The following is a 27500-nucleotide window of genomic DNA, read 5'->3' on the forward strand; positions in this document are numbered from 1 at the left end:
CCTTGAAGGAAGTCTCACCTTGTACGGAAGTCATCCGGGAGCCTGGACACGCCTCCAGATGGACTCATGTGTTTCATGGTCTGGCTCACCGTGGTCACATCGTTGTCACTGGCGGCGGTGGGCGAGATGATGTCACCATCGCGGTCGTCGTCACCTTCATTACTGGAGGCGGGTTCGATGATCACTGACGGGATCGGCATGTTTTCCTGCAACGACAGGAAGACGTGATCCCAGATCAAAACAGAACCGGGTCAGAGGAGCTGAAACACTCGTCTCCAATGAGGGAGCTCTGATTTAGGGTTTGAACTTCATTCACATTAATGAGACAATCGTGTCAGCGGCCCCCAAAACTATTATTATTAGTGTTGTTGTTGTTGTTGTTCTTTATATTTACCAGCGGAGCTGCTTCATCCGCACATGTTTGGTCAGCACCAGGAATCTACAGACAACATTTTTATTTAAGACGTATTAAGATTGAAAACAAGCAAAATCAACACAAATGAAAAAGAAACCTCATCAAGCTCCGCCTCCTGGATGGATGAAGGTTCCTCAGGTACCTTCAAAGGAAAACATTCACGTTTATTAGAAACTGAGTGAAGTATTGATTGATACAAGATGATGAGGATGAGGATGATGAAGATAATCCTGATGGTGATGAAGACAATCTTAATGATGATGAAGATCATCTTGATCATCATCATCATGAAGGTCTTCATGATGATGAGTTTGCTGATGAAGATCATCTTGATGATGAGTTTGCTGATGATGAAGATACTCCTGGCCATAGTGGTGATGATGAAGATGAACCTGCCGACTGACCAGATGTATCAAGGATGAAGATCATGCTGTTCACTTACGACTGGCTTCTCCTTCTCCAGACTGCCTGATCCCTCTGTGTCCTCCTCACCAGCAGGTGGCGCTTCAGTCTCCTCCATCACTTCATCAGAGGGAGCAACAGTGGGCTCCAGCTCTTCCTCAGTGGAAGGAGCTGTAGTTGGCTTCACCTCCTCTTCTTCACTCTTCTCTTCCTCTTCTTCAGCAGGTGCTGCGGGCTCCTCACCAGCAGGGGGAGCTGTAGCCTCCTGTTCCTCAGGAGCTTCTGTGTCTGGAGCTTCAGGAACCTCACTTGGTTCTGTTTTAACCTCGTTCTTGTAGAGAAAACTTGGTGTGAACCCAAAACTGGCTCCTGACATGTTCCTTTCAACTCGCACCAGAACTAGAACTGAGTTTCTTAATAGGAGATAATGTGATCTAGATGAATCACTAATAGAACTAGACTAAACCACAACTGCACTGTTGGACCTTGGTTACCATCTGAAGATGCTGTCAGATGCAAACGTCAGCAGATCACTAATGATCTCTATCAATACTGATCAGCCTGATAACAGCAGCAGGTTTCCAGCACTTTCTCTGCTTTCAATTTACACAATTTTCAAATCTGAAACCCATTTTTCTGAAACTGATGAACCTCGTTAAACTAAACCTGTCTATAAAGCCTGACCTGGTTAAACTTACCATTTTATCAAAATCAGCAAAAAAAGAGGGCGGAGCCGCATCCTGAGGAGCAGACAGGTGAAACACAAACGAGTCACAACGAGTCACAACGAGTCACATTCTAACATTTACTTCCACTAAACCCTCAACATCAACATGCCAGACTAACCGTTACAGTACTTTAACTAACCAACACTGACTAACATTAACCCACACTAACTAACACTAACCCACACTAATGAGCACTAACCCACACTAACATTAACCCACACTAACTAGCACTAACCCACACTAACCCACACTATCACTAACCCACACTAACTAACACTGACCCACACTATCAATAACCCACACTAACCCACACTAACCAACACTAACTAAACAACAACTAACACTAACCCACACTAACAACAACCCACACTAACACTAACCCACACTAACCCACACTAACCCAAACCCACACTAACTAACACTCAACAACCAACAGAAAACACACTAACCCACACTACCCACACTAACTAACACTAACACTACCCACCTAAACACTAACCCACACAACTAAACACTGACCCACACTATCAATAACCCACACTAACCCACACTAACTAACACTAACCCACACTATCAATAACCCACACTAACCCACACTAACCACACTAACTAACACTAACCCACACTAACTAACACTAACCCACACTAACTAACACTGACCCACACTGGTCATGATGATTCACAAAACACACTTTACTGGTCCGACACACATCTTTCATTTAAAACCTCTTTGGTTCTGACTGACATTCAACCTTTGTGGGCTGTTGTTGCTATATTTGTTGTTGTTGTTGCTATATTGTTGTTGTTGTTGCTGCTACTGTTGTTGTTGTTGCTATATTTGCTGCTGCTGTTGTTGTTGTTGTTGTTGTTGTCTCCCCGGTGGAGAAGACACATGACTCAATCCCATGATGGTATCCAATCGATTCCTCCCTCCGTTCTGAGGGATCCGTCTGGTGGAGGGGTTCATCAGCCAGTCAAGCAAAGGTTCAATCTCAGACCCGTTTAACAGATTAGAACAGGTTACCTGGGACAGGCCATTAAACGCACTGGTGACCTGGAGTAAAGCACAAAGACACAAACATTGTTAGCACGCTGCAACGGTGACACCTTAAAGATAACCAAATGTGGAACCGGAGGATGGGATGGACACACAGATAAAGCAAGCAAGAGGAGGTGTAGGAGGAGCTCAGGCTGGGGTCCAGGTTTGAGGACTCTGTGGAAGGGTAGAAGACACCATAAAGGATTCTCCATTCATTTCTACACGAGGCTGGTTTCTACCACAGGGCGGAGTTGAGAAAGACCAATACCTCTTCCTTCTCTGTATCTAGCTCTTGATACAACTTTCCAAGTCTTCGGTTTGCAGCTTCATTTTAAGATTAAGATTAAGATGGACTTTATTCATCCCCGTGGGGAAATTGAATTATAGTAGCAGCGAATGCAGAGTAAAGAGACAGAAAAAAATAAATACAGATAGATTAGAATGTTATAAGCATATATACAGCATATATTATAAGCATATATATAATATATACATAATATAATATATACATATTATAAGCATTATAAGTATATATACATAAATATAGAATAAATTAGAAATAAAATTACAACATAAACATTACACAATTATTGTTGAGTTGGTTTGAGTGAATTGTACAGTTTAATGGCGGACGGCAGGAAGGACTTCCTGTAGCGTTCCTTAGAGCAGCGAGGCTGCAGGAGTCTGTTGCTGAAGCTGCTCCTCAGTTTGTCCACTGTGTTATGGAGGGGGTGGGAGGGACTGTCCATGATTGTCCGCAGTTTCAACACCATCCTGTCCCTCACCACCTCGTCCAAGTTATCAAGTCTACAGCCAACAACAGACCTGCCTTTTTGATGAGTTTGTTGAGTCTGGTGGCATCCTTTGCTTTAATGCCTGCACCCCAGCACACTACAGCACAGAAGATGGTGCTAGCCATGACAGACTGGTAGAACATCTGGAGCATCCTGCTGCAAACACTGAAGGACCTGAGTCTCCTGAGGAAATAGAGTCTGCTCATGGCCTTCTTGTAGACAGCATCGGTGTTTGTGGACCACTCCAGTTTATTGTCCAGCTAATCACCCAGGAACCTGTAAGATGGGACTATTTCCACATCCTTCCCACTGATGCAGACTGGGGAGGGAGGGGGACTTGCTTTTTCTGAAATCCACCACCATCTCCTTCGTCTTGGTCACGTTGAGCTGCAGAAGGTTCTCCCTGCTCCACCTGACAAAACTCTCCACAAGGTCCCTGTATTCATCCTCCTGTCCATTCTCCACACACCCGACTATGACTGTGTCATCCGAGTACTTCTGGAGATGACATGTCTCAGAGTGGTACTGGAAGTCGGCTGTGTAGGTGGTGAACAGGAATGGGGAGAGCACAGTTCCTTGAGGAGCTCCTGTGTTGCTCATCAGGGGGTCGGACACACAGCTCCGCAGTCTCACAAACTGTGGCCGACCTGTCAGGTAGTCCTCGATCCAAGAAACAAGGGGAGCATCCATCTGCATCTTCTCCAACTTCGCCCTCAGCAGTCTTGGCTGGATGGTATTGAAGGCAGAAGAGAAGTCGAAGAACATGACCCGCACTGTGGTGTTTGGTCTGTCCAAGGAGGAGTAAGCCCTCTGCAGCAGGTATATCACTGCGTCATCAACCCCCACCTTGGGCTGATAGGCAAACTGCAGAGGGTCCTGAAAGGGCTCACCAGAGGTCTGAGGTGTGACAGCACCAGCCGCTCCATGACCTTCATAATGTGGGAGGTCAGTACTATTGGCCTGTAGTCAGTCGGTGCCACAGGATGGGTCTTCTTTGGCACCGGGACCAGGCAGGATGTCTTCCAAAGCACTGGGATCCTCTGAAGATGAAGGCTCTGGTTGAACAGGTGCTGCAGTATCCCACACAGCTGCCTGGAGCAGTTCCTCAGCACTCGTGGGCTGATGCCGTCCGGTCCGGCAGCCTTTCTCTGGTTGAGCCTCTCCAGCTCTCTCCTCACCTGGCCAGACGTGAAGGATAGTCCTGTCGGGGGGATGGGTGACATGCTGGGATCCATGTAGGGTGTCAGCAGGGGGGAGGGGGAAGAAGTTGGCAGAGGTGTTAGGGGCTCTGGGAGGTGTGAAGGGGACCCACTGTTATCCAGAGGAATATTGGGACAGCTGGGGGAGGGGGAGCTAGAGTCAAACCTGTTGAAAAACTGGTTCAACTCATTGGCTTGGTCCACGTTCCCATCAGCTGAGCGTATTCCTTTCTTCTGGAAGCTTCTAACATGTCTGAATTTTCTGGTTCTTGTGAATTCTGTTTACAGCTTTAACTCCCTCAGCTGAGACGGATGCAGAGTCCCGCCAGGGCTCGGAGGTCCAGACGCCATCTTCAGTACCTGAACATGTTTCTGGGAAACTGTTGACACACTGGTCTGACTCAAACGCACCTCCACTGTCTGTTTGAGCAAAAGGGTCTGAATCAAACGCACCTCCTCCCTGTGTTTCAGCAAAAGGGTCTGAATCAAACGCACCTCCTCCCTGTGCTTCAGCAAAAGGGTCTGAATCAAACGCACCTCCTCCCTGTGCTTCAGTCGTGGGATCTGAATCAAACGCACCTCCCTTGTTATCTGAGGGGTTTTCGTTAAACACACTTCCTGTTTGTGGCTCACAGGTGAAAGTGAGCGTGCCTTGCTCACCTGCCTGATCTCTGGAAACTGATTGTGTACCAGTGTTCCGTGCCAACTCTTCATCAGCTGAACATTTCTTCGTCACTCTTCCATAACTCCTGCTCTGCAGCCTCATATCCAGCTTCCCACCCGTCTGACACTTTAAGTGGAACTTGATTTGTACAGGAACGTTCATCATCTGGGCTCACCCAGCCTCCTCCCTGACCTCCATCAGCCCACTCTTCAGCAGTCTCGTACTCAGACCCTGACCCATCTGGAGACCTGAAACACTTCCCCTCCTTGTCCACGGCACGGCCGGATTTTAATGTCTTTAGGAGGCGCTGATGGTGGACCAAGGAAGAGCTGATTCAGTTGGTAACATAGATTCCAGAGAGACTTTGATCTGAAACATCAAAGCCCCACAGCGCCCAGTGCTTTTCTCTAGTTTGCTAAAGGGGCCTAAAGATGAAGAGCAGTTGTTCTGGTTTATCTGGTCACTGACTTCATAATCCTGACCTGAATCTTGGGGCCTCCATCACAACTCACGTTGCTGAAGATCCTGTGGAGATGCTTCCAAACGGGTTTTAAATATCAACTATTGTTAGAAGGGAAATGCTGATTTGAGCCGATCCTGTTTGATCCCTTCCAGAAGGGATTTTACTGACTAATTTGTGCCCCATGAAGGTGCTGAGAAGAAGCTGAGTGAGTGGATGCTGCTGGAGCGGCAGAAGCCAGAAGACCTGGCTGTTAAATGGGTCCACAGGTGTCTTCTGGAAGGTTCTGCAGCCTGAGAACCTGTTGCAGACGATGAGCAGGTGCAGCAGGCCAGAGTGTGACTGTGGGGACGAGACCGATAAAATCACTTCCTGTGCTGCGGCTGTGTGCTTCCTGTGATGGTGTCCTAGCAACAGTGAAACCACACGTTCTGGGGGAGCAACGCTGAAAGAGACGCAGAAACCTTCACAGCAACCTTCGGCTCCTTGCAGCATCTTCTCACCACATTTATCTTCTGGACACTTTTAGAATTATTCGGACTTAATTTGTATGTAATGATCAACGAACCATTTCTGGATTTCTCCGTAATAAACAGGAAATCTTCTGTGTCTTCCAATATCGTCCCTAAAGATCAACATGTGAGCAGCAACCGTCTCATTCTGCCGCTTCCTAATAACAAACATGTCAAACAGGAAGTGATCGAGACGCTGTCATCGGTCCAGAAATTCATCAACAAAGATGAAAAAATGACATCAAACTACAAAGAGTTTGGTGACCTCACAACGAGGATTCAGCTTCCTGTTCAGACACATTTACTTTATTGATCAAAGCTGGCAAATTACAGTTATTATTGCTGGAGAGAAGCTTTTATTCTGCGAGAGGAAAAGTCCCAGTGGAAAAGGAAGCAGTGAGAGGACGAGACAGGATGGTGGACTGGAACCAGTCAGTCAGCCTGTTTCTGGTTGTTGGTGAGGAAGAGGAGCAGAGAGATTCCACAGCAGCTCAGCAGACTCTTCATCATCAGGGCCGTGTAGACAAAAGAGAGCAGCTTCATCCTCAGCACAGACGGGGGGATGGACGGAGGGATGGGTGACATGCTGGGATCCATGTAGGGTGTCAAGGGGGGAGGGGAAGAAGTTGGCAGAGGTGTTAGGGGCTCTGGGAGTGTGAAGGGGACCCACTGTTATCCAGAGGAATATTGGGACAGCTGGGGGAGGGGGAGCTAGAGTCAAACCTGTTGAAAAACTGGTTCAACTCATTGGCTTGGTCCACGTTCCCATCAGCTGAGCGTATTCCTTTCTTCTGGAAGCTTCTGACATGTCTGAATTTTCTGGTTCTTTGTGAATTCTGTTTACAGCTTTAACTCCCTCAGCTGAGACGGATGCAGAGTCCCGCCAGGGCTCGGAGGTCCAGACGCCATCTTCAGTACCTGAACATGTTTCTGGGAAACTGTTGACACACTGGTCTGACTCAAACGCACCTCCACTGTCTGTTTGAGCAAAAGGGTCTGAATCAAACGCACCTCCTCCCTGTGTTTCAGCAAAAGGTCTGAATCAAACGCACCTCCTCCCTGTGCTTCAGCAAAAGGGTCTGAATCAAACGCACCTCCTCCCTGTGCTTCAGTCGTGGGATCTGAATCAAACGCACCTCCCTTGTTATCTGAGGGGTTTTCGTTAAACACACTTCCTGTTTGTGGCTCACAGGTGAAAGTGAGCGTGCCTTGCTCACCTGCCTGATCTCTGGAAACTGATTGTGTACCAGTGTTCCGTGCCAACTCTTCATCAGCTGAACACTTTTCTTCGTCACTCTTCCATAACTCCTGCTCTGCAGCCTCATGTCCAGCTTCCCACCCGTCTGACACTTTAAGTGGAACTTGATTTGTACAGGAACGTTCATCATCTGGGCTCACCCAGCCTCCTCCCTGACCTCCATCAGCCCACTCTTCAGCAGTCTCGTACTCAGACCCTGACCCATCTGGAGACCTGAAACACTTCCCCTCCTTGTCCACGGCACGGCCGGATTTTAATGTCTTTAGGAGGCGCTGATGGTGGACCAAGGAAGAGCTGATTCAGTTGGTAACATAGATTCCAGAGAGACTTTGATCTGAAACATCAAAGCCCCACAGCGCCCAGTGCTTTTCTCTAGTTTGCTAAAGGGGCCTAAAGATGAAGAGCAGTTGTTCTGGTTTATCTGGTCACTGACTTCATAATCCTGACCTGAATCTTGGGGCCTCCATCACAACTCACGTTGCTGAAGATCCTGTGGAGATGCTTCCAAACGGGTTTTAAATATCAACTATTGTTAGAAGGGAAATGCTGATTTGAGCCGATCCTGTTGATCCCCTTCCAGAAGGGATTTTACTGACTAATTTGTGCCCCATGAAGGTGCTGAGAAGAAGCTGAGTGGATGCTGCTGAGCGGGCAGAAGCCAGAAGACCTGGCCTGTTAAATGGGTCCACAGGTGTCTTCTGGAAGGTTCTGCAGCCTGAGAACCTGTTGCAGACGATGAGCAGGTGCAGCAGGCCAGAGTGTGACTGTGGGGACGAGACCGATAAAATCACTTCCTGTGCTGCGGCTGTGTGCTTCCTGTGATGGTGTCCTAGCAACAGTGAAACCACACGTTCTGGGGGAGCAACGCTGAAAGAGACGCAGAAACCTTCACAGCAACCTTCGGCTCCTTGCAGCATCTTCTCACCACATTTATCTTCTGGACACTTTTAGAATATAACTATTATGATTAATGTATCATATGTAATGATTTCAACTCAACAATTTTCTGATTTCTCCGTAATAAACAGGAAATCTTCTGTGTCTTCCAATATCGTCCCTAAAGATCAACATGTGAGCAGCAACCGTCTCATTCTGCCGCTTCCTAATAACAAACATGTCAAACAGGAAGTGATCGAGACGCTGTCATCGGTCCAGAAATTCATCAACAAAGATGAAAAAATGACATCAAACCACAAAGAGTTTGGTGACCTCACAACGAGGATTCAGCTTCCTGTTCAGACAGATTTACTTTATTGATCAAAGCTGGCAAATTACAGTTATTATTGCTGGAGAGAAGCTTTTATTCTGCGAGAGGAAAAGTCCCAGTGGAAAAGGAAGCAGTGAGAGGACGAGACAGGATGGTGGACTGGAACCAGTCAGTCAGCCTGTTTCTGGTTGTTGGTGAGGAAGAGGAGCAGAGAGATTCCACAGCAGCTCAGCAGACTCTTCATCATCAGGGCCGTGTAGACAAAAGAGAGCAGCTTCATCCTCAGCACAGACGGGGGGATGGACGGAGGGATGGACGGGGGGACAGACGGAGGGATGGACGGGGGGACAGACGGAGGACTGGAGGGAGGCACAGACGTAGGGATGGACGGGGGACAACGGAGGGATGGACGGGGGGACTGGTGCAACCTCTGGAAGACAAACACAGTGAAGAAGAAAGATCAGCCCACCTGAAGGTGTCTCAAGATGGCTGAGGGACAGGACATCAGCACCTTGCTGGGACTGGGCCTTCACCGCCCCCCCCTCGTGCTGCACGGAGCAGCGGTATTTATAGGTGTGGACGGCGTCCCGGTCCAGCAGTCTGATGGAGGTGATGCGGCCCGGCTCTCTGAGCTGCAGCTCTTCTTCATGGGCAGGAGGTGACTCCTCCACAGCACTGTCGGCCCGTTGTCTCCTCCAGGAGAACCTCACCAGAGGAGGAACCATGTCTGAGGCCACACACAGCAGGGCGGTCCTCCCCTCCAGAGGATCTCTGGATGCTGCTGGGTACACGCTCAACACAGGCTGGACCAGCGCCGCATCTGTGGTGAGACACCAGAGTTACTGCTCTCACTGGCCCTGAGGGGTCAACGCTGGAGGTCAGAGGTCAGCTCAACCACACATGCACATCGTGCGCTCACACAAGTCATTCATAATCGTGGTCATTGAGGACTGGTGCCATCAGAACCTCCTCCAGGGAGCCGGAGTTCCCGTTCCCCACCTGCACCAGTGAACGTCCAGGGAGGCGACGTGGAGGGTGACCACACACCAGCGCCGTTCACCTGACCGAGGTGTCGCACAGCTCAGAAGACCACCGGAGTTCAGGGGACCCTCAAGAGGGTCTTCGTATGGGTCTGTGGAGCCCCCACCCACTTATTGATCCATCGATATTCCACCCATTTATTCACCAATAATCCACAGATAATCTACCCATTTATTCACCAATAATCCATTCATAATCTACCCATTTATTCACCAATAATCTACCGATAATCTACCATTATTTATTCACCATAATCCACAGATAATCTACCCATTTATTCACCAATAATCCACAGATATTCCACCCATTTATTCACCAATAATCTACCGATAATCTACCCATTCATTCACCAATAATCCACCGATAATCTACCCATTTATTCACCAATAATCCACCAATAATCCACCCATTTATTCACCAATAATCCACAGATAATCGACCCATTTATTCACCAATAATCCACCAATAATCTACCCATTTATTCACCAATAATCCATTGATAATCTACCCATTTATTCACCAATAATCTACAGATATTCTACCCATTTATTCACCAATAATCCTCAGATAATCTACCCATTTATTCACCAATAATCCACAGATAATCTACCCATTTATTCACCAATAATCCACAGATAATCTACCCATTTATTCACCAATAATCCACTGATAATCTACCCATTTATTCACCAATAATCCACCGATAATCTAACCATTTATTCACCAATAATCCACCGATAATCTACCCATTTATTCACCATAATCCACCGATAATCTACCCATTTATTCACCAATAATCCACCGATAATCTACCCATTTATTCACCAATAATCCACAGATAATCTACCCATTTATTCACCAATAATCCACTGATAATCTACCCATTTATTCACCAATAATCACAGATAATCTACCCATTAATTCACCAATAATCCACTGATAATCTACCCATTTATTCACCAATAATCCACTGATAATCGACCCATTTATTCACCAATAATCCATGGATGAATCCAGCTAAATTCCCGTCTGTGCTCTTGTGTTTATGGTTTTATAGATAATCTTCTTGAGTGTCAATATTTCTTTTTTGTCTTTTGATTGTTATTAAAAGGTTTGGAGCAAAGTTTGATTCTCACCTGAGACGACGAGTCTGGTTCCAGATCCAAAAATCATGACACAGTGAAACAGAGAAGGACAAAATCTGCTGCTGAACATTTGAGTCGAGGTTCTGATCCTGAAGATTCCTGTTTCAGTACAGGTGACTCTGACATCAGGTCTTCCTGGTTCCAGACATCAGATCTTCCTGGTTCCAGACATCAGGTCTTTGTGGTTCCAGACATCAGATCTTCCTGGTTCCAGACATCAGGTCTTCCTGGTTCCATACATCAGATCTTCCGGGTTCCAGACATCAGGTCTTCCTGGTTCCAGACATCAGGTCTTTCTGGTTCCAGACATCAGGTCTTCCTGGTTCCAGACATCAGATCTTCCTGGTTCCAGACATCAGATCTTCCTGGTTCCAGACATCAGGTCTTCGTGGTTCCAGACATCAGGTCTTCTCTGGTTCCAGACATCAGGTCTTTCTGGTTCCAGACATCAGATTTCCATCAGAAAGGATATTGATCCACAGCAGCTGGTTTTTGTTCAGGTGCCTCACATCTTCTCTCACTGTGGTTCCACTCTTCCAACAGGAGCAGTAATATGAGGCAGCGTGAGAGGGTTTAACTGAGAAGATGAGCAACTCACACTTGTTCTGCTGAATCCTAGCTGAGAAATCATCTTGGTCAGCATGAGAGTACCGCGTGATTTTACTGTCTCTCTTATCAATATCCAGGAGCAATTCAAACGTGCCTGATTCCTTCTTCTGGTACCAGTACACATAATAATCACAATTATTGATTCCTCCACAGCTTATTGAGGCACTTTTACCAGCTCTGCTGGTCACTGAGATCTGGTCCTGGGTCAGCTGCGTTTCTATGACAACCAGCCCTGTAGAGACGGGGACAGGCAGCTGAAGTCAGCGTGTGTGTGGTGGTCGTGTCCTGGCTGGCTGGAAACACTCACCTGAGCAGAGGAAGCAGAGAGCCGCAGGTGTGAACGGCTGCATTGTTGCTTTGGTGGGCCGGAGGCAGGACTGATCCAGCTCCTCTCAGCCCCCATCAGCCCCTGCTGCTGATGCCCCGCCCACCTCACCACAAACAGGAAACAGGTCTCCATGACGACAGCAGTCTCAGCAGCTCTGAAATGTGCTTCTGCTCATTCATTTCTCTAAAACATCAAAGATAAATCATCACAATTAGAACCTATGAACAGATTTTCAAGGTTTCCCTTTTGCTCAGAGTTGATGTTTACATTTTATTGACGTGACTGTAAACGTCCAGAAGATAAATGTGGTGAGAAGATGCTGCAAGGAGCCGAAGGTTGCTGTGAAGGTTTCTGCGTCTCTTTCAGCGTCGCTCCCCCAGAACGTGTGGTTTCACTGTTGCTAGGACACCGTCACAGGAAGCACACAGCCGCAGCACAGGAAGTGATTTTATCGGTCTCGTCCCCACAGTCACACTCTGGCCTGCTGCACCTGCTCATCGTCTGCAACAGGTTCTCAGGCTGCAGAACCTTCCAGAAGACACCTGTGGACCCATTTAACAGGCCAGGTCTTCTGGCTTCTGCCCGCTCAGCAGCATCCACTCAGCTTCTTCTCAGCACCTTCATGGAGGAACGATGGGAGAAGAAGCCTCTGACGGCTTCACGTGACCTTCATTGATCCTCTGCAGATATTGTGACCTTGAGATTTGTTCATGAGTTTGAGGAGGATGAAATAAAGTGAAGAAGTTTGTGACGTTTGGAATGTTTCACATTTTCAAGACTTTGCTGTTCTTCACTCTTCATCCTCCAGTTCTGATGGTTCCTGCTGACGTCAGTTCTGCTCAAAGTTCATGGAAGCTCTGCCCCCCCCCCCCCCCCAACTGTATGTGTGCGGTTGGATCATGAACGATAAAGAAGCCAAAATGTTCCCAGGACTCATTTATTGATGACATAAACAAGTGATTTGTGGCATCAAGGTCACGGATCTACACCATCAAGGTCAAAGGAAGTGACATCAGAAGTGTCCAACACACCAGGAATAAACACACAACATAAATTGCATCAAACAGCGTCGCTGTGACTTATGGTCTGGATCAATTAGCTCTACTATTAAATCAATAAGCAACATTATTTTGGCAGAAACACAGAACAGAGACTTGATCACCAAACACTCGCAGGTAGGAACTCGCCAACGGACGCGTCCTCACCGACTCCCTGGCAGACTGGAGAACATTTAAATAGGTCACATGACTACAGATTCTAGAATATTCCACAGCAATCAAACACGTCTGGAGCAACAGAGGATCCTTTTCTCTCTTTTCTTCCGCTGTTCCGGTCCAGATGTTTTTCCCAGTTAAAGTCACGTCTTCCAACAACAGGAGAATATTGGTTGTTTGTGGGGGGGCCAGACTATCACGTCATGCTTCGTAATTTCCAGGATCAAACTAGACGTTGGCACCAGTTTTGCTGTGCAGAGGAACCTGGTGGTGACCTGCCCACGGTTGCACCAGGTGCCTCCAGGCAGTTGCTGATGTTGCTCTGATGTTGCCTCAAACTTCTGCTCACGTCTTGTTTTTTACAGCGTCGCGAGTCTTCTTATTCCAAACGCTGCGTAAAGTTCTCTGGAAACAGTCCTTTCTGGGCGCTAGCACCGCGTGCTAACCACTCGCTTTCTTTGATACCCGTGAGCCAACCAGCGTCCTGCCACAACACAACAACAACAACAACAACAACAACAACAGCGCAACGTTAACGCAGGACAATCTGACCTCAGCTCATCCCTAAACACCTGCGGCTGTTTTCTGTAGTCGGAGCAACAGTGACATCAGGTGACGCCTTTGTTTTATGCACCTGCTCCATTTAGCACGTCTCCACCTGAGCGAAGCTCTCCTGTGGTTCTCCTGTGGTTCTCCTGTGGTTCTCCTGTGGTTCTCCTGGGTCTCAGCAGAACTTTGTCAACTCGTGTTTGTGGGGTTTTTCTTTAGGACGTTTTTGAGTTTTAGTAACAATAAAAAGGTTCAAATGTTTTGACTGACGAATAAATGTAATCAAGGTTTCAGCCACACAGCTGAAATATTAAAATGTGTTTGTGGTCCTGGCAGGTGTGTCTGGTTCCATTCTCACCTGATCCTCCGCCGACTCGGTGGGCACCACCAGAACCACGTCACCTCTCTTCAGTTCAAGTTCGTCTGAGTTGGCTGCTTCAAAGTCGTGCATCGTCTCCACCTGAAGACACAGAGGTGTCACCTGTGGTCCTGCTGGGAACTTCCTGCCAGGGTCGGGGTCAGGGTCGGGATCAGGGTCGGGGTCAGGAAAAGGGTCAGGGTCAGGGTCAGGGTCGGGATCAGGATCACGGTCAGGGTCGGGGTCAGGAAAAGGGTCGGGGTCAGGGTCAGGGTCGGGATCAGGATCACGGTCAGGGTCGGGGTCAGGGTCAGGGTCAGGGTCAGGGTCAGGGTCAGGTCGGATTATTGGCCTTGAAGGAAGTCTCACCTTGTACAGGAAGTCATCCGGGAGCCCGGACACGCCTCCAGATGGACTCATGTGTTTCATGGTCTGGCTCACCGTGGTCACATCGTTGTCACTGGCGGCGGTGGGCGAGATGATGTCACCATCGCGGTCGTCGTCACCTTCATTACTGGAGGCGGGTTCGATGATCACTGACGGGATCGGCATGTTTTCCTGCAACGACAGGAAGACGTGATCCCAGATCAAAACAGAACCGGGTCAGAGGAGCTGAAACACTCGTCTCCAATGAGGGAGCTCTGATTTAGGGTTTGAACTTCATTCACATTAATGAGACAATCGTGTCAGCGGCCCCCAAAACTATTATTATTAGTGTTGTTGTTGTTGTTGTTGTTGTTGTTGTTGTTCTTTATATTTACCAGCGGAGCTGCTTCATCCGCACATGTTTGGTCAGCACCAGGAATCTACAGACAACATTTTTATTTAAGACGTATTAAAATAAAAAACAAGCAAAATCAACACAAATGAAAAAGAAACCTCATCAAGCTCCGCCTCCTGGATGGATGAAGGTTCCTCAGGTACCTTCAAAGGAAAACATTCACGTTTATTAGAAACTGAGTGAAGTATTGATTGATACAAGATGATGAGGATGATGAAGATAATCCTGATGGTGATGAAGACAATCTTAATGATGATGAAGATCATCTTGATCATCATCATCATGAAGGTCTTCATGATGGTGAGTTTGCTGATGATGAAGATCATCTTTATGAGGATGGTGATGAAGATCATGATGATGATAATCTTAATGATGATGATGAAGATAATCTTGATGAGGATGATGAGTTTGATGATGAGTTTGATGATGAAGATCATCTTGATGAGGATAATGAGTTTGATGATGAAGATCATCTTGATGAGGATGGTGATGAAGATCATGATGATGATAATCTTAATGATGATGATGAAGATCATCTTGATGATGAGTTTGCTGATGATGAAGATCATCTTGATGAGGATGATGAGTTTGCTGCTGATGAAGATCATCTTGATGATGAGTTTGCTGATGATGAAGATGAACCTGCCGACTGACCAGATGTATCAAGGATGAAGATCATGCTGTTCACTTACGACTGGCTTCTCCTTCTCCAGACTGCCTGATCCCTCTGTGTCCTCCTCACCAGCAGGTGGCGCTTCAGTCTCCTCCATCACTTCATCAGAGGGAGCAACAGTGGGCTCCAGCTCTTCCTCAGTGGAAGGAGCTGTAGTCGGCTTCACCTCCTCTTCTTCACTCTTCTCTTCCTCTTCTTCAGCAGGTGCTGCGGGCTCCTCACCAGCAGGGGGAGCTGTAGCCTCCTGTTCCTCAGGAGCTTCTGTGTCTGGAGCTTCAGGAACCTCACTTGGTTCTGTTTTAACCTCGTTCTTGTAGAGAAAACTTGGTGTGAACCCAAAACTGGCTCCTGACATGTTCCTTTCAACTCGAACCAGAACTAGAACTGAGTTTCTTAATAGGAGATAATGTGATCTAGATGAATCACTAATAGAACTAGACTAAACCACAACTGCACTGTTGGACCTTGGTTACCATCTGAAGATGCTGTCAGATGCAAACGTCAGCAGATCACTAATGATCTCTATCAATACTGATCAGCCTGATAACAGCAGCAGGTTTCCAGCACTTTCTCTGCTTTCAATTTACACAATTTTCAAATCTGAAACCCATTTTTCTGAAACTGATGAACCTCGTTAAACTAAACCTGTCTATAAAGCCTGACCTGGTTAAACTTACCATTTGATCAAAATCAGCAAAAAAAGAGGGCGGAGCCGCATCCTGAGGAGCAGACAGGTGAAACACAAACGAGTCACAACGAGTCACAACGAGTCACATTATAACATTTACTTCCACTAAACCCTCAACATCAACATGCCAGACTAACCGTTACAGTACTTTAACTAACCCACACTGACTAACATTAACCCACACTAACTAACACTAACCCACACTAATGAGCACTAACCCACACTAACTAGCACTAACCCACACTATCAATAACCCACACTGACCCACACTGACCCACACTATCACTAACCCACACTATCACTAACCCACACTAACTAACACTAACCCACACTAACTAACACTGACCCACACTGGTCATGATGATTCACAAAACACACTTTACTGGTCCGACACACATCTTTCATTCAAAACCTCTTTGGTTCTGACTGACATTCAACCTTTGTGGGCTGTTGTTGCTATATTTGTTGTTGTTGTTGTTGCTGCTACTGTTGTTGTTGTTGTTGCTATATTTGCTGTTGTTGTTGTTGTTGCTATATTTGTTGTTGTTGTTGCTATATTTTTTGTTGCTGCTGCTATATTTGCTGCTGTTGTTGTTGTTGTTGTTGTCTCCCCGGTGGAGAAGACACATGACTCAATCACATGATGGTATCCAATCGATTCCTCCCTCCGTTCTGAGGGATCCGTCTGGTGGAGGGGTTCATCAGCCAGTCAAGCAAAGGTTCAATCTCAGACCCGTTTAACAGATTAGAACAGGTTACCTGGGACAGGCCATTAAACGCACTGGTGACCTGGAGTAAAGCACAAAGACACAAACATTGTTAGCACGCTGCAACGGTGACACCTTAAAGATAACCAAATGTGGAACCGGAGGATGGGATGGACACACAGATAAAGCAAGCAAGAGGAGGTGTAGGAGGAGCTCAGGCTGGGGTCCAGGTTTGAGGACTCTGTGGAAGGGTAGAAGACACCATAAAGGATTCTCCATTCATTTCTACACGAGGCTGGTTTCTACCACAGGGCGGAGTTGAGAAAGACCAATACCTCTTCCTTCTCTGTATCTAGCTCTTGATACAACTTTCCAAGTCTTCGGTTTGCAGCTTCATCTTCTGACATGTCTGAATTTTCTGGTTCTTTGTGAATTCTGTTTACAGCTTTAACTCCCTCAGCTGAGACGGATGCAGAGTCCCGCCAGGGCTCGGAGGTCCAGACGCCATCTTCAGTACCTGAACATGTTTCTGGGAAACTGTTGACACACTGGTCTGACTCAAACGCACCTCCACTTTCTGTTTGAGCAAAAGGGTCTGAATCAAACGCACCTCCACTGTCTGTTTGAGCAAAAGGGTCTGAATCAAACGCACCTCCACTTTCTGTTTGAGCAAAAGGGTCTGAATCAAACGCACCTCCTCCCTGTGTTTCAGCAAAAGGGTCTGAATCAAACGCACCTCCTCCCTGTGTTTCAGCAAAAGGGTCTGAATCAAACGCACCTCCACTTTCTGTTTGAGCAAAAGGGTCTGAATCAAACGCACCTCCTCCCTGTGTTTCAGCAAAAGGGTCTGAATCAAACGCACCTCCTCCACTTTCTGTTTCAGCAAAAGGGTCTGAATCAAACGCACCTCCTCCCTGTGTTTCAGCAAAAGGGTCTGAATCAAACGCACCTCCACTTTCTGTTTGAGCAAAAGGGTCTGAATCAAACGCACCTCCTCCCTGTGCTTCAGTCGTGGGATCTGAATCAAACGCACCTCCTCCCTGTGTTTCAGTCGTGGGATCTGAATCAAACGCACCTCCTCCCTGTGCTTCAGCAAAAGGGTCTGAATCAAACGCACCTCCTCCCTGTCCTTCAACAAAAGGGTCTGAATCAAACGCACCTCCTCCCTGTGCTTCAGCAAAAGGGTCTGAATCAAACGCACCTCCTCCCTGTGTTTCTGCAAAAGGGTCTGAATCAAACGCACCTCCTCCCTGTGTTTCTGCAAAAGGGTCTGAATCAAACGCACCTCCTCCCTGTGCTTCAGTCGTGGGATCTGAATCAAACGCACCTCCTCCCTGTGTTTCAGTCGTGGGATCTGAATCAAACGCACCTCCCTTGTTATCTGAGGGGTTTTCGTTAAACACACTTCCTGTTTGAGGCTCACAGGTGAAAGTGAGCGTGCCTTGCTCACCTGCCTGATCTCTGGAAACTGATTGTGTACCAGTGTTCCGTGCCAACTCTTCATCAGCTGAACACTTTTCTTCGTCACTCTTCCATAACTCCTGCTCTGCAGCCTCATGTCCAGCTTCCCACCCGTCTGACACTTTAAGTGGAACTTGATTTGTACAGGAACGTTCATCATCTGGGCTCACCCAGCCTCCTCCCTGACCTCCATCAGCCCACTCTTCAGCAGTCTCGTACTCAGACCCTGACCCATCTGGAGACCTGAAACACTTCCCCTCCTTGTCCTCTGTGCTGCCCTCGATCTGTTCCCCATACTCATTGGTGAACACAAGTCCTGGGGTGGATTTCCTGCGTGCTTCATGATCTGCTGGATCTCCACCTGGACCTCCCTGCTCTGCCTCATCTCCAGAGGGTTGGAGTTGATAGTTTGTTTGAGAGTCCCAGCTGCTAACCTCTCCTTCGGCTGCTGTTGTTGCTCCACCCTCTGGGGGTCCTGTAGTTGTGTCTCCCTCTGGGTGGAGCCCACTCTGAGCTGCATCCTGTGCCCCCTCCACCCCTGCAGCAGAGGACTCAATGCCTGGAATGGCCCCTCCACTTATTGAGCTGGAACCAAAGTCTGCAGACCAGTCAGCACCAAAACTGGCATCTGCACCCTGCATGGAAAAGGCAGGGAATGTGTTAAAATGTACACCGTCCCAGCCTGCTCTGAGGAGAGGAACTGGGTTATACTGGGTGGATGGGCTTCAACTGGGAGCCTCTCTGAAGCTCTGGAGACCAGCACTAATCTGGTCTGCACATGTGAGAACATGTGAGAAGATGTGAGAAGATGTGAGAAGATGTGGGAAACAGTTGAGTTCTTTACTCACAGGCTGAGCTGTCTGGGAGTTTGCCTTAAAAACAAAGAAACAACAGAATCATTGAACAGTTGATGCTGACAGAGCTTGAGATGATCGGTTTGACTAGTTTAGTTAACGGGAAGCCCACTGTTCTGTGATCTTTGTCGTATTTTCTACATTACACTGAGGGTGAAATGCATTCTGGGATTCTGACCTTAGTGGGTCGCTACCGGGCCTCAGCCCATGACAGAAGATGGAGATGACGGTAACGCTACTTGTTAGTGCAACACTGACTAGTGGATTTACATAACTAATGCTGCCACTTGAGGCCCCTCCCACTGCAGCAAGCACCTCGTGCACGCTCTGTGCACGACTGTACAGGCGCTCCTCCTCAGTCAACCGTGTTGGCTCCTCTGATTTATTGCCCATTCAGGTGTCTTCATCTGGTTTTACAGGATGTTCTTCAACACCACCGCATGAAAAAGTGCATCCTACTCTCCAATCAGGGCCGACTTGTCCCCGAGTGTGTAACAGCCTCAAGTCTTCATCCTCAGGTCTTCAGCCTCAGGTCTTCAGCCTCAGGTCTTCAGCCTCAGGTCTTCATCCTCAGGTCTTCCGCCTCAGGTCTTCATCCTCAGGTCTTCATCCTCAGGTCTTCAGCCTCAGGTCTTCAGCCTCAGGTCTTCAGCCTCAGGTCTTCATCCTAAGGTCTTCATCCTCAGGTCTTCAGCCTCAGGTCTTCAGCCTCAGGTCTTCATCCTCAGGTCTTCAGCCTCAGGTCTTCATCCTCATCCTCAGGTCTTCAGCCTCAGGTCTTCATCCTCAGGTCTTCATCCTAAGGTCTTCATCCTCAGGTCTTCAGCCTCAGGTCTTCATCCTCAGGTCTTCATCCTCAGTCCTCAGGTCTTCAGCCTCAGGTCTTCATCCTCAGGTCTTCATCCTCAGGTCTTCAGCCTCAGGTCTTCATCCTCAGGTCTTCATCCTCAGGTCTTCATCCTCAGGTCTTCAGCCTCAGGTCTTCATCCTAAGGTCTTCAGCCTCAGGTCTTCAGCCTCAGGTCTTCATCCTCAGGTCTTCAGCCTCAGGTCTTCAGCCTCAGGTCTTCATCCTCAGGTCTTCATCCTCAGGTCTTCATCCTCAGGTCTTCAGCCTCAAGTCTTCATCCTCAGGTCTTCATCCTCAGGTCTTCAGCCTCAAGTCTTCATCCTCAGGTCTTCATCCTCAGGTCTTCATCCTCAGGTCTTCATCCTCAGGTCTTCAGCCTCAGGTCTTCATCCTCAGGTCTTCATCCTCAGGTCTTCATCCTCAGGTCTTCAGCCTCAGGTCTTCATCCTCAGGTCTTCAGCCTCAGGTCTTCATCCTCAGGTCTTCATCCTCAGGTCTTCAGCCTCAGGTCTTCAGGCCTGAGGACGCCCTGAGAGCTGCCACGTCCTCTCCGGGTGGTCCGACTGTGGCCTCCTCACCTGTCTGAATGTCCTCACCGGCCTCCTGACTGAGTTTTCCTGCTCTCTGTGTCATTAAGGCTGGACGTTACCTGTTACCCAGAATGCATTGCAACAGTACCAACAATAGTGGCATATAAGTGAGTTGATGTTTGTTGTTGAGTTTTCTGAAGTCTGAAGAATGTTTACCAAATGAAGTTGGGTTCCATTTAAAATATCTGCTTCTAACACGAGCTCAGCTAAGCTAAGCTAAGCTAATGAAATTTACATCAGCTTGACTTTTCTTGCTAATCCCAGGGTTAGGCTTATCACTTAGAGACTCACCGACCACATGTCCCACGGAACGGCGGTCTGAAAGAGCCAGAGGACAAAAGTGTGAGGCGTCATCAGCAGAACCAGAAAACAAAGCCCATCTTCAGCCTAATTCAAATCCAACGACTGGTTACAAAAGAACAACCCACGACCTAAGCTATGATACACAGGTGTACAGGTGCTAGGACAGTTAGCCAGTGGGTCGCCTGTGTACCACTGCCAACCCTAACCTGTGGTATTGGTGACACACTCTCATCTGGTTGAAAAGCATCCAAGTCCAGATCCAGCAGCGATTGTCCCGGAAGTTCGTTAGGCTGTGGACAACAACAACAACAACAATACAATATATATGATTATACACACACAATCAGAAACATATACACCGAAGATTCACACACACACACACACACACACACACATCCTTTGTATACTTTTATCTTTGTGAGACATAATTACAGACATAATTCACCCCCCAGCTTCTTACCCTAACCATCTAATCTCTTGACCTCTCACCCTGACCTCTCACGCTGACCTCTCACACTGACCTCTCTCTGACCTCTCACCCTTACCTCTCACACTGACCTCTCACACTGACCTCTCACCCTGACCTCTAACCCTGACCTCTAACCCTGACCTCTCACACTGACCTCTAACCCTGACCTCTCACATTGACCTCTAACCCTGACCTCTCACCCTGACCTCTCACCCTGACCTCTCACGCTGACCTCTCACACTGACCTCTCACCCTGACCTCTAACCCTGACCTCTAACCCTGACCTCTCACACTGACCTCTAACCCTGACCTCTCACATTGACCTCTAACCCTGACCTCTCACCCTGACCTCTAACCCTGACCTCTCACCCTGACCTCTCACACTGACCTCTCACGCTGACCTCTCACCCTGACCTCTCACACTGACCTCTAACCCTGACCTCTCACCTCAAGCCTAAAACCAGGTCTTAACCCTAAAACTGTCCTTTAAAGGGCCAGCACAAATGTCCTCACTTGTCTAGTAAAACGCACACACACACTGACCTGCAAGGGCGAGGGTGCTGGCAGGAACTCTCCTCCGAAGAAGTCGATGATCTGCTCCTCTGCGACCTCCTTGGTGGGTGTGACCTTGGGTGGTGGAGGCACTGGTGGTCCCTTTTTGAGCTGCAGTAGAAAGATGACCATGAAGACGGGTGGAGCCAAGCAGCCACCGTTCTCAGCACTGATGAAAGGCAGGTGTGTTCCAGGAACATGCCACCGACAGATGAACCCTTGGTCATCTGTCCAGTAAAGTGGCCTGAAGCCACTTCTGAGCATGTTCCAACAGCAGCTTTCATTCATTTAAATCACTTCACAAAAACTCAGGGGCTCCTTCTCTCCCCAGGTCTTTGTAGGCAGCGTTTGGGTGATAGAGGTCCACCCAGTCCCACCACAGCTGGTTTTCTGTGCCACCATCTAGATGACAGCGTTCAGATGGTTCCTCAAATGTGCCCCCCCCCCAGGTTTGCTCAGGTTTTGGACTCAGGGCAGCTACCGTTGCTAACTAACCTCGCCAGCAGCGGTGGTGGGTGCCGTGGCTGCTCTGCAGAGGTTCAGGAGACCAGACCCTTCTGGGTTTAGGCTCTGGCGGGACTGGCTCGGCCCCCGTTTCAGATATCAGCTCTCCCAAAATCCATCCCGAATTTTTGGTTTTGTGAGGAAATGTGGAGAAACATGGTTTCTGTTTCTGGTGGCTGAAGATCCGACTGGTGTTTAACTGGGTTTAATTAAATGATGAGGAAAGTTTCTCCCAGATGGAGAACGCAGCAGGTTCAACATGGAGTTTAGCTCGTCGAAGCTTGAGCCCAGCTCTCCGTCCTCTACAGCTGATATCTGAAAAACCCAACAACTCACACAGAACTTTGGATTCTCCAGGAAGTTCTGAAGGTTCTGATGCTGCAGTGACCAAGATCTCAGCTCTTCCTCTATCGGTCCTGACTGCAGTTATTTCTAGAGCTTGTTGGATTCAACTGCTAACACCTATTTTACACACACACACACACACACACACACACACACACAGACACAGACACACACACAGACACACACACACAGACACAGACACACACACAGACACACACACACAGACACAGACAGACACACACACACACACACACACCAGATCTCACCAGGGTAAATGCTACTTTCAGGTATATAACAGCAACAGTTGTTATATACGTACAGAAACAGGTGGAACACAGAAACAGGTGGAACACAGAAACAGGTGGAACACAGAAACAGGTGGAACACAGAAACAGGTGGAACACAGAAACAGGTGGAACTGGTTCACTCACCAATGAACAGACAAACGAGAGCAGCAAAGGAAACAAAGTTACTGAAACATCCTCCAAGTTCAGAGAAGCAACAAAGATTGAAACTGTCAACAATCGGTGATCATGTGACGCGGAGCTGCTCGGCTCTCCAAAGCCTCAGAGGAGGAACCTTCTGGTCCTGCTGAGGAGAAGCTGCTCCAGTCGTTCCAGATGGTTCACAGAAGTGTTGATGTGGACCAGACGTCTGAGATCTTTCCATGAAACTGGTTTATGATGGTCTCAGAATGAGCAGATCCTCCAACACAGATGTTAATCCCAACCTGGAACTGAGGAGAGGTCTGAACCAAGGAGGACTCACTGTACCTGTGTGGGGGATTTGGGCCGCGGGGGTCCAGGTGAGACCGGGCGGAGCATGTGATTGGAGCTGGTGTCTGGACTGTCAGGTGGACTCTCGTCTTCTGGTGGGGATGGAGTTCTGGCCAGCCGCAGTGGTCCCGAATCACTGAGAGACCAGACCAGTACGTCACATGTCAGATATGAAGCCATGAACCCAGGACAGGATCAGACCACCCTTCTCCATTTACAGTGCTGTCCTGGAACCATCCTGGATCCAGGCTGGCTTCAGCCTGGATCCAGGATGGACCCTGGATGGAACCGACCCTGCAACCAGCCTGGGACCTCTGTCAGAAAGAGTGTGTGTGGAAATGGCCTCTGACCTCGGCGCCCCCTGGATGGTGAAGACTTTGTCCGAGTGCTGTTCAGCCAGTTGGGTCATCACCTCGTAGAGCTGCCGGCACACCTGCAGGGTGACACGAGCACCTGAGCACTGACGGCAGGCTGTTTCACACACACACACACACACGCGCACACACACACACACGCGCACACACACACACACACACACACACACACACACCACACACACACACACACACTGGGATCTAAACCAGTCTGCTCCACCGTTGTCGTGGTGGACTCTTGATTTTCCTGCCATCTTTCATTTTCTTGGAGATGTTAAAATTCTAACAACCCCCATCAGCACCGTCACCTCCGTCTGTCGTCACCTCCGTCTGTCCTCATCTCCGTCTGTCCTCACCTCCGTCACCTCCGTCTGTCCTCACCTCTGTCACCTCCGTCTGTCGTCACCTCTGTCACCTCCGTCTGTCCTCACCTCCGTCTGTCGTCACCTCCGTCACCTCCGTCTGTCGTCACCTCTGTCACCTCCGTCTGTCGTCACCTCTGTCACCTCCGTCTGTCGTCACCTCCGTCACCTCCGTCTGTCGTCACCTCTGTCTGTCGTCACCTCCGTCACCTCCGTCTGTCGTCACCTCTGTCACCTCCGTCTGTCGTCACCTCTGTCACCTCCGTCACCTCCGTCTGTCCTCACCTCCGTCTGTCGTCACCTCCGTCTGTCCTCACCTCCGTCTGTCGTCACCTCCGTCACCTCCGTTTGTCTCCGTCTCCGTCCTGGTCCACGTCCCCGTCCCCCAGCTGGAGGACCCTGACTGACCTTGGTCCTCTCAACACACCCCGGGTGTCAGTCATGCTCCCCTCTGGCTCCCCACCCTCAGATCCGTCCATGGACTCCGTCCCTCACACGTCTGCCCCCCCCCCAGCTCACTGCTCCCCAGCTGTGAATGTCCACTCACCAGGGAGATCTCCCGGTGAAACCTGGCCTCCAGCCTGGTCACGCTCTTGAAGGTGCCGATGTAGAAGTCCACCCGGCTGCAGAGGAGAGGACGTTAGGTTTGAGCTACCAAGTGGGGGGTGCAGCGTCCAGGAAGGCCTGGAGGTGTCAGGTGAGCTGAGAGTCACCTGTCCCACAGAGTCGGCAGCTCATTCTGGAGGCTGCTGTTCAGCTCCTCGAACACCTGCTGAGCCTTTTTCAGCTCGTCCTCCGCCTGCACCCAGGACACGTTTGGACATGAGAGGAGACACCGGCAGGGAGGGCAGCTGCTCCCAGCCGCCGCTCACCTTCATCATCTTCCGGTCGTTCTTCATCCCTGACATCTGCAGCGTTTCCACGTGGTGGCGAGCGCTGTCGTAGTCGATGAGCTTCCTGCTCCTCTTGGACACGCGTCCCTGAGACGTCACAAAGTCCATCTTAGACAACAAAACTTCCAACACTTTACCAACAAAACCATTCATTACTTTCAAGTCGGGGAAGTTTTGAAGGTACGCGTCCAAGTTCAGCAGGGTCGAGTCCACCAGCTTATTGTGGAAATCTTCCCACAATGCATCACAGTCCTGCAGAAGACACAACTGCAGTCAGTTTGTGGGACGCGTCCATGTCCTGTCACACCTGTCTCCCTCCTGGGTGGTTTGGGCTCCTTTGCTAGGTTTCCAGATGTGCATGATGCGTTCAGGTGCTTTGCTGTTCGTGCTACAGGTGTCGATCTCGTCCACATGCACTCGGTCCATGGACGCGTAGGCGCGTGCACGGTCTGAGCGTGTAGGTGTAAACCTAGTGTGATGCATTCAGGTTTCCCTGGTTCTGACCTTCCCGATGCTCAGAACATCGTCCTTCCCGTGCCAGTCTGGCTCGTAGACCTCGTGCAGAGACTGAGTGAGGTTGATGGAAGCCTGCTGCATCCCTGCAGGGACAAGCGCTACGTTCAGGCACTTACCTCAGCGTGTGACAGTCAAGGTACCATCGTTCTGTCACCTTTAATGGCAATCATGTAGGCCTTCATCTCCCTCTGCAAACGAGACCCCTCCGACTGACACGCACACACACACACACACACACACACACACACACAGAAGATGACATGCTGTCAGGTTGCCAAGCTAAAATGGCTTCTGCAGGGTTCTGGAAGCACCGCAGATGTTCCTGTCTTACCTCCTGTCTCCTGAAGTTGATGACCACTTGTTCAAACTGTTCATCTTTGGTCTCGTCTGCTTTTCCAAGTTTTTGCAGCACCTGGAAATGAATCAAAGTAAGAAGGAGGCTCAGACCAGGAGCCGTGTTCATGGAGCTACTGAGGACTCAGATCTGCTTAAAAGATCGCGTCCCAAGCTGAGCGCCACACGAGCAGCCCCGTACATGGACCCACCTCCGTATCTCACAGGAGAGCAGATCTTTACAATAATCTATGAAATATGTCCAATCATCTTTCATTTCATTAATATTCGGCCAAATGTACTGGAGCCACTGGTCAACCAGTTCGGGACGTCCAGCTTGAACGTTAAAAAACCCAAAATGATGAGAAGATGGTTGGACAACACGTCCTCTACTGGCAGCTCCCGTCCACTCAGGACACCCCTGAGACATCTGGGGAGGAGGACGGGGTCTCACAGGGGACAAGCTGGACTTTTATCCTCAACTGAATCTCACAACTTCTCAGCACTCAGAATAAACTGGTGCTGAGGCTCTCCCAGCTTCAGCACCACGGACAGTTCCCAGTCACAGACCCAAACGGGACGGACCACTGACGTTACTGGTGTCACTGGTGTCACTGGTGTTACTGGTGTTACTGGTGTTATTGGTGTCTTCTGTGTGGGTAGCATGTCCACGTAATGCGTGACGTCACCACACTGGGGACAACCCCCCCACCATCCTTTCTTCACAAAAGTCAGATGTTGGCACGATATAGCCCAGGTGTGACGTCACCACGAGCCGTTAAAGTCATGCTAATCCGACGTCGAACCATCGTCATCCAATCCGAATGCTGGCCCGCCTGATCCGGTTTTAAACCCTCTTAAATGTGCCATTTCGGCCACATCATGACGTCATCCGCCGTGTCAGACTCAGTAAAACCCGATTCATGACAATAATCACCGAATTAAACCTGCATGACTCCCGTCCGGAGCTACAGGCCTCCAGCCTCAAGCCCTCTAGGTGTCCTCCTCCTCCACCACCTCCTCCTCCTCCTCCTCCTCCACCTCCACCTCCTCCACCTCCTCCATCCCTCCTCCACCCCCACCCTGCTTCACCGCCACAGCGACTCTTACCTTCTCCTGCGCGCGATTTAGACGTTTCTGCACGTTCTTCGCGAAAATACCCGTTTTAATTTCCGCCATGATGACTGCAGCGAGGCAGAGAGAGAGGGGGGAGAGAGGGAGAGAGCGGGGGAGAGAGATTAACGGAGAGAGACGTCCTGACGGGGGAGGGGACTGTGCGTGAAGGGGCGGGGCTCCACGCTTCAGCTGGTTGGATCAAGTTGTTTTCTGCCGATTTAACGGTCACACACGCACGCACGCACGCACATACGCACTCTCTCACACAACCACAGACGTGTCTTTGTGCGCGTGTGCGTATGAGGGGAAGTATGTTGAGTATACAGACCAAATAAATGATGACAGCTTTGCGCATGCGTCATCGTCCGGTCGCCTTTGAGACCGCAGTGAGTTTGTGTTACCACAGATGTCCAGCAGGGGGCAGCATAGCGC

General features: G+C 49.0%; 4 protein-coding genes and 1 long non-coding RNA gene across 11 annotated transcripts; 1 reads left to right on the top strand and 4 right to left on the bottom strand.

Annotated features, from left to right (window-relative positions):
• Positions 1-14: 14 nt before the first annotated feature.
• Positions 15-5306, bottom strand: LOC130538983 (uncharacterized). The gene is made up of 7 exons (XM_057057050.1): positions 5238-5306; positions 2570-2599; positions 1516-1557; positions 858-1148; positions 513-557; positions 395-439; positions 15-206 (listed from the first exon to the last, which is right to left on the bottom strand). The coding sequence occupies exons 1-7, from the start codon at positions 5289-5291 to the stop codon at positions 15-17; spliced, it is 699 nt and encodes a 232-aa protein (XP_056913030.1). The 5' UTR covers positions 5292-5306.
• A 1802-nt stretch (positions 5307-7108) lies between these two features.
• On the top strand, positions 7109-8258 carry LOC130539180 (uncharacterized). Its single transcript, XR_008954062.1, has 2 exons — positions 7109-7248; positions 7290-8258. It is a non-coding gene; the product is annotated as an uncharacterized LOC130539180 (long non-coding RNA).
• Positions 8259-8671: 413 nt separating this feature from the next.
• Positions 8672-11933, bottom strand: LOC130538984 (uncharacterized). The gene is made up of 7 exons (XM_057057051.1): positions 11910-11933; positions 11781-11859; positions 11391-11705; positions 10856-10900; positions 9190-9498; positions 9076-9108; positions 8672-9017 (listed from the first exon to the last, which is right to left on the bottom strand). Exons 1-7 carry the CDS (start codon positions 11931-11933, stop codon positions 8848-8850), a joined length of 975 nt encoding a protein of 324 aa, XP_056913031.1. The 3' UTR covers positions 8672-8847.
• A 789-nt stretch (positions 11934-12722) lies between these two features.
• On the bottom strand, positions 12723-27295 carry amph (amphiphysin). 6 transcript variants are annotated; one of them, XR_008954033.1, is made up of 24 exons: positions 27063-27295; positions 25951-26031; positions 25774-25828; positions 25608-25702; positions 25260-25355; positions 25083-25190; positions 24924-25009; positions 24758-24833; positions 23825-23907; positions 23472-23610; positions 21841-21960; positions 21035-21118; positions 20817-20843; positions 19081-19104; positions 18667-18867; positions 16824-16853; positions 16054-16095; positions 15396-15686; positions 14802-14846; positions 14684-14728; positions 14292-14480; positions 13923-14024; positions 13650-13777; positions 13362-13499 (listed from the first exon to the last, which is right to left on the bottom strand). XR_008954033.1 is itself a non-coding variant. In XM_057057248.1 (23 exons), the coding sequence occupies exons 1-23, from the start codon at positions 27129-27131 to the stop codon at positions 13395-13397; spliced, it is 2184 nt and encodes a 727-aa protein (XP_056913228.1). In that variant the 5' UTR covers positions 27132-27291; the 3' UTR covers positions 12723-13394. The 6 variants fall into 6 exon arrangements, 5 of the variants coding, with proteins under 5 accessions (XP_056913228.1, XP_056913227.1, XP_056913229.1 ...); XM_057057248.1 differs by lacking the exon at positions 13650-13777 and having other exon boundaries at positions 12723-13499; positions 21841-21951; positions 27063-27291; XM_057057247.1 differs by lacking the exon at positions 13650-13777 and having other exon boundaries at positions 12723-13499; positions 27063-27288.
• LOC130539150 (uncharacterized) lies at positions 16860-18660 on the bottom strand. Of its 2 annotated transcripts, XR_008954037.1 has the most exons (3): positions 18141-18660; positions 17107-18098; positions 16860-17012 (listed from the first exon to the last, which is right to left on the bottom strand). XR_008954037.1 is itself a non-coding variant. In XM_057057310.1 (2 exons), exons 1-2 carry the CDS (start codon positions 18390-18392, stop codon positions 17211-17213), a joined length of 1140 nt encoding a protein of 379 aa, XP_056913290.1. In that variant the 5' UTR covers positions 18393-18660; the 3' UTR covers positions 16860-17210. The 2 variants fall into 2 exon arrangements, 1 of the variants encoding a protein (XP_056913290.1); XM_057057310.1 differs by having other exon boundaries at positions 16860-18098.
• Positions 27296-27500: the final 205 nt, after the last annotated feature.

The sequence above is a fragment of the Takifugu flavidus genome, chromosome 15, assembly GCF_003711565.1.
Source record: "Takifugu flavidus isolate HTHZ2018 chromosome 15, ASM371156v2, whole genome shotgun sequence".
In the NCBI taxonomy this organism is placed as follows: domain Eukaryota; kingdom Metazoa; phylum Chordata; class Actinopteri; order Tetraodontiformes; family Tetraodontidae; genus Takifugu; species Takifugu flavidus.

Excerpts from the sequence above, each read along its gene's own strand:
- LOC130538983 (XM_057057050.1), bottom strand. The coding sequence starts at position 5,291 with ATGAAGAGTTGGCACGGAACACTGGTACACAATCAGTTTCCAGAGATC. Across the intron at positions 2,600-5,237 it reads AGTTTCCAGAGATCAGGCAG|GTCACCAGTGCGTTTAATGG; the intron begins GTGAGCAAGGCA and ends GCTTTACTCCAG. Across the intron at positions 440-512 it reads AGGAGGCGGAGCTTGATGAG|ATTCCTGGTGCTGACCAAAC; the intron begins GTTTCTTTTTCA and ends TGTTGTCTGTAG.
- LOC130538984 (XM_057057051.1), bottom strand. The coding sequence starts at position 11,933 with ATGGAGACCTGTTTCCTGTTTGTG. Across the intron at positions 11,706-11,780 it reads TCTCTGCTTCCTCTGCTCAG|GGCTGGTTGTCATAGAAACG; the intron begins GTGAGTGTTTCC and ends CCGTCTCTACAG. Across the intron at positions 9,018-9,075 it reads CCCCCCGTCCATCCCTCCGT|CCATCCCTCCGTCTGTCCCC; the intron begins TGTCCCCCGTCC and ends CTGTCCCCCCGT.
- LOC130539150 (XM_057057310.1), bottom strand. The coding sequence starts at position 18,392 with ATGATGAACGTTCCTGTACAAATCAAGTTCCACTTAAAGTGTCAGACG. Across the intron at positions 18,099-18,140 it reads CCCCTCAGATAACAAGGGAG|GTGCGTTTGATTCAGATCCC; the intron begins GTGCGTTTGATT and ends CACAGGGAGGAG.
- amph (XM_057057247.1), bottom strand. The coding sequence starts at position 27,131 with ATGGCGGAAATTAAAACGGGTATTTTCGCGAAGAACGTGCAGAAACGT. Across the intron at positions 25,829-25,950 it reads TCAACTTCAGGAGACAGGAG|TCGGAGGGGTCTCGTTTGCA; the intron begins GTAAGACAGGAA and ends TGTGCGTGTCAG. Across the intron at positions 18,868-19,080 it reads ACTCCCAGACAGCTCAGCCT|GGTGCAGATGCCAGTTTTGG; the intron begins GTGAGTAAAGAA and ends TTTTCCATGCAG.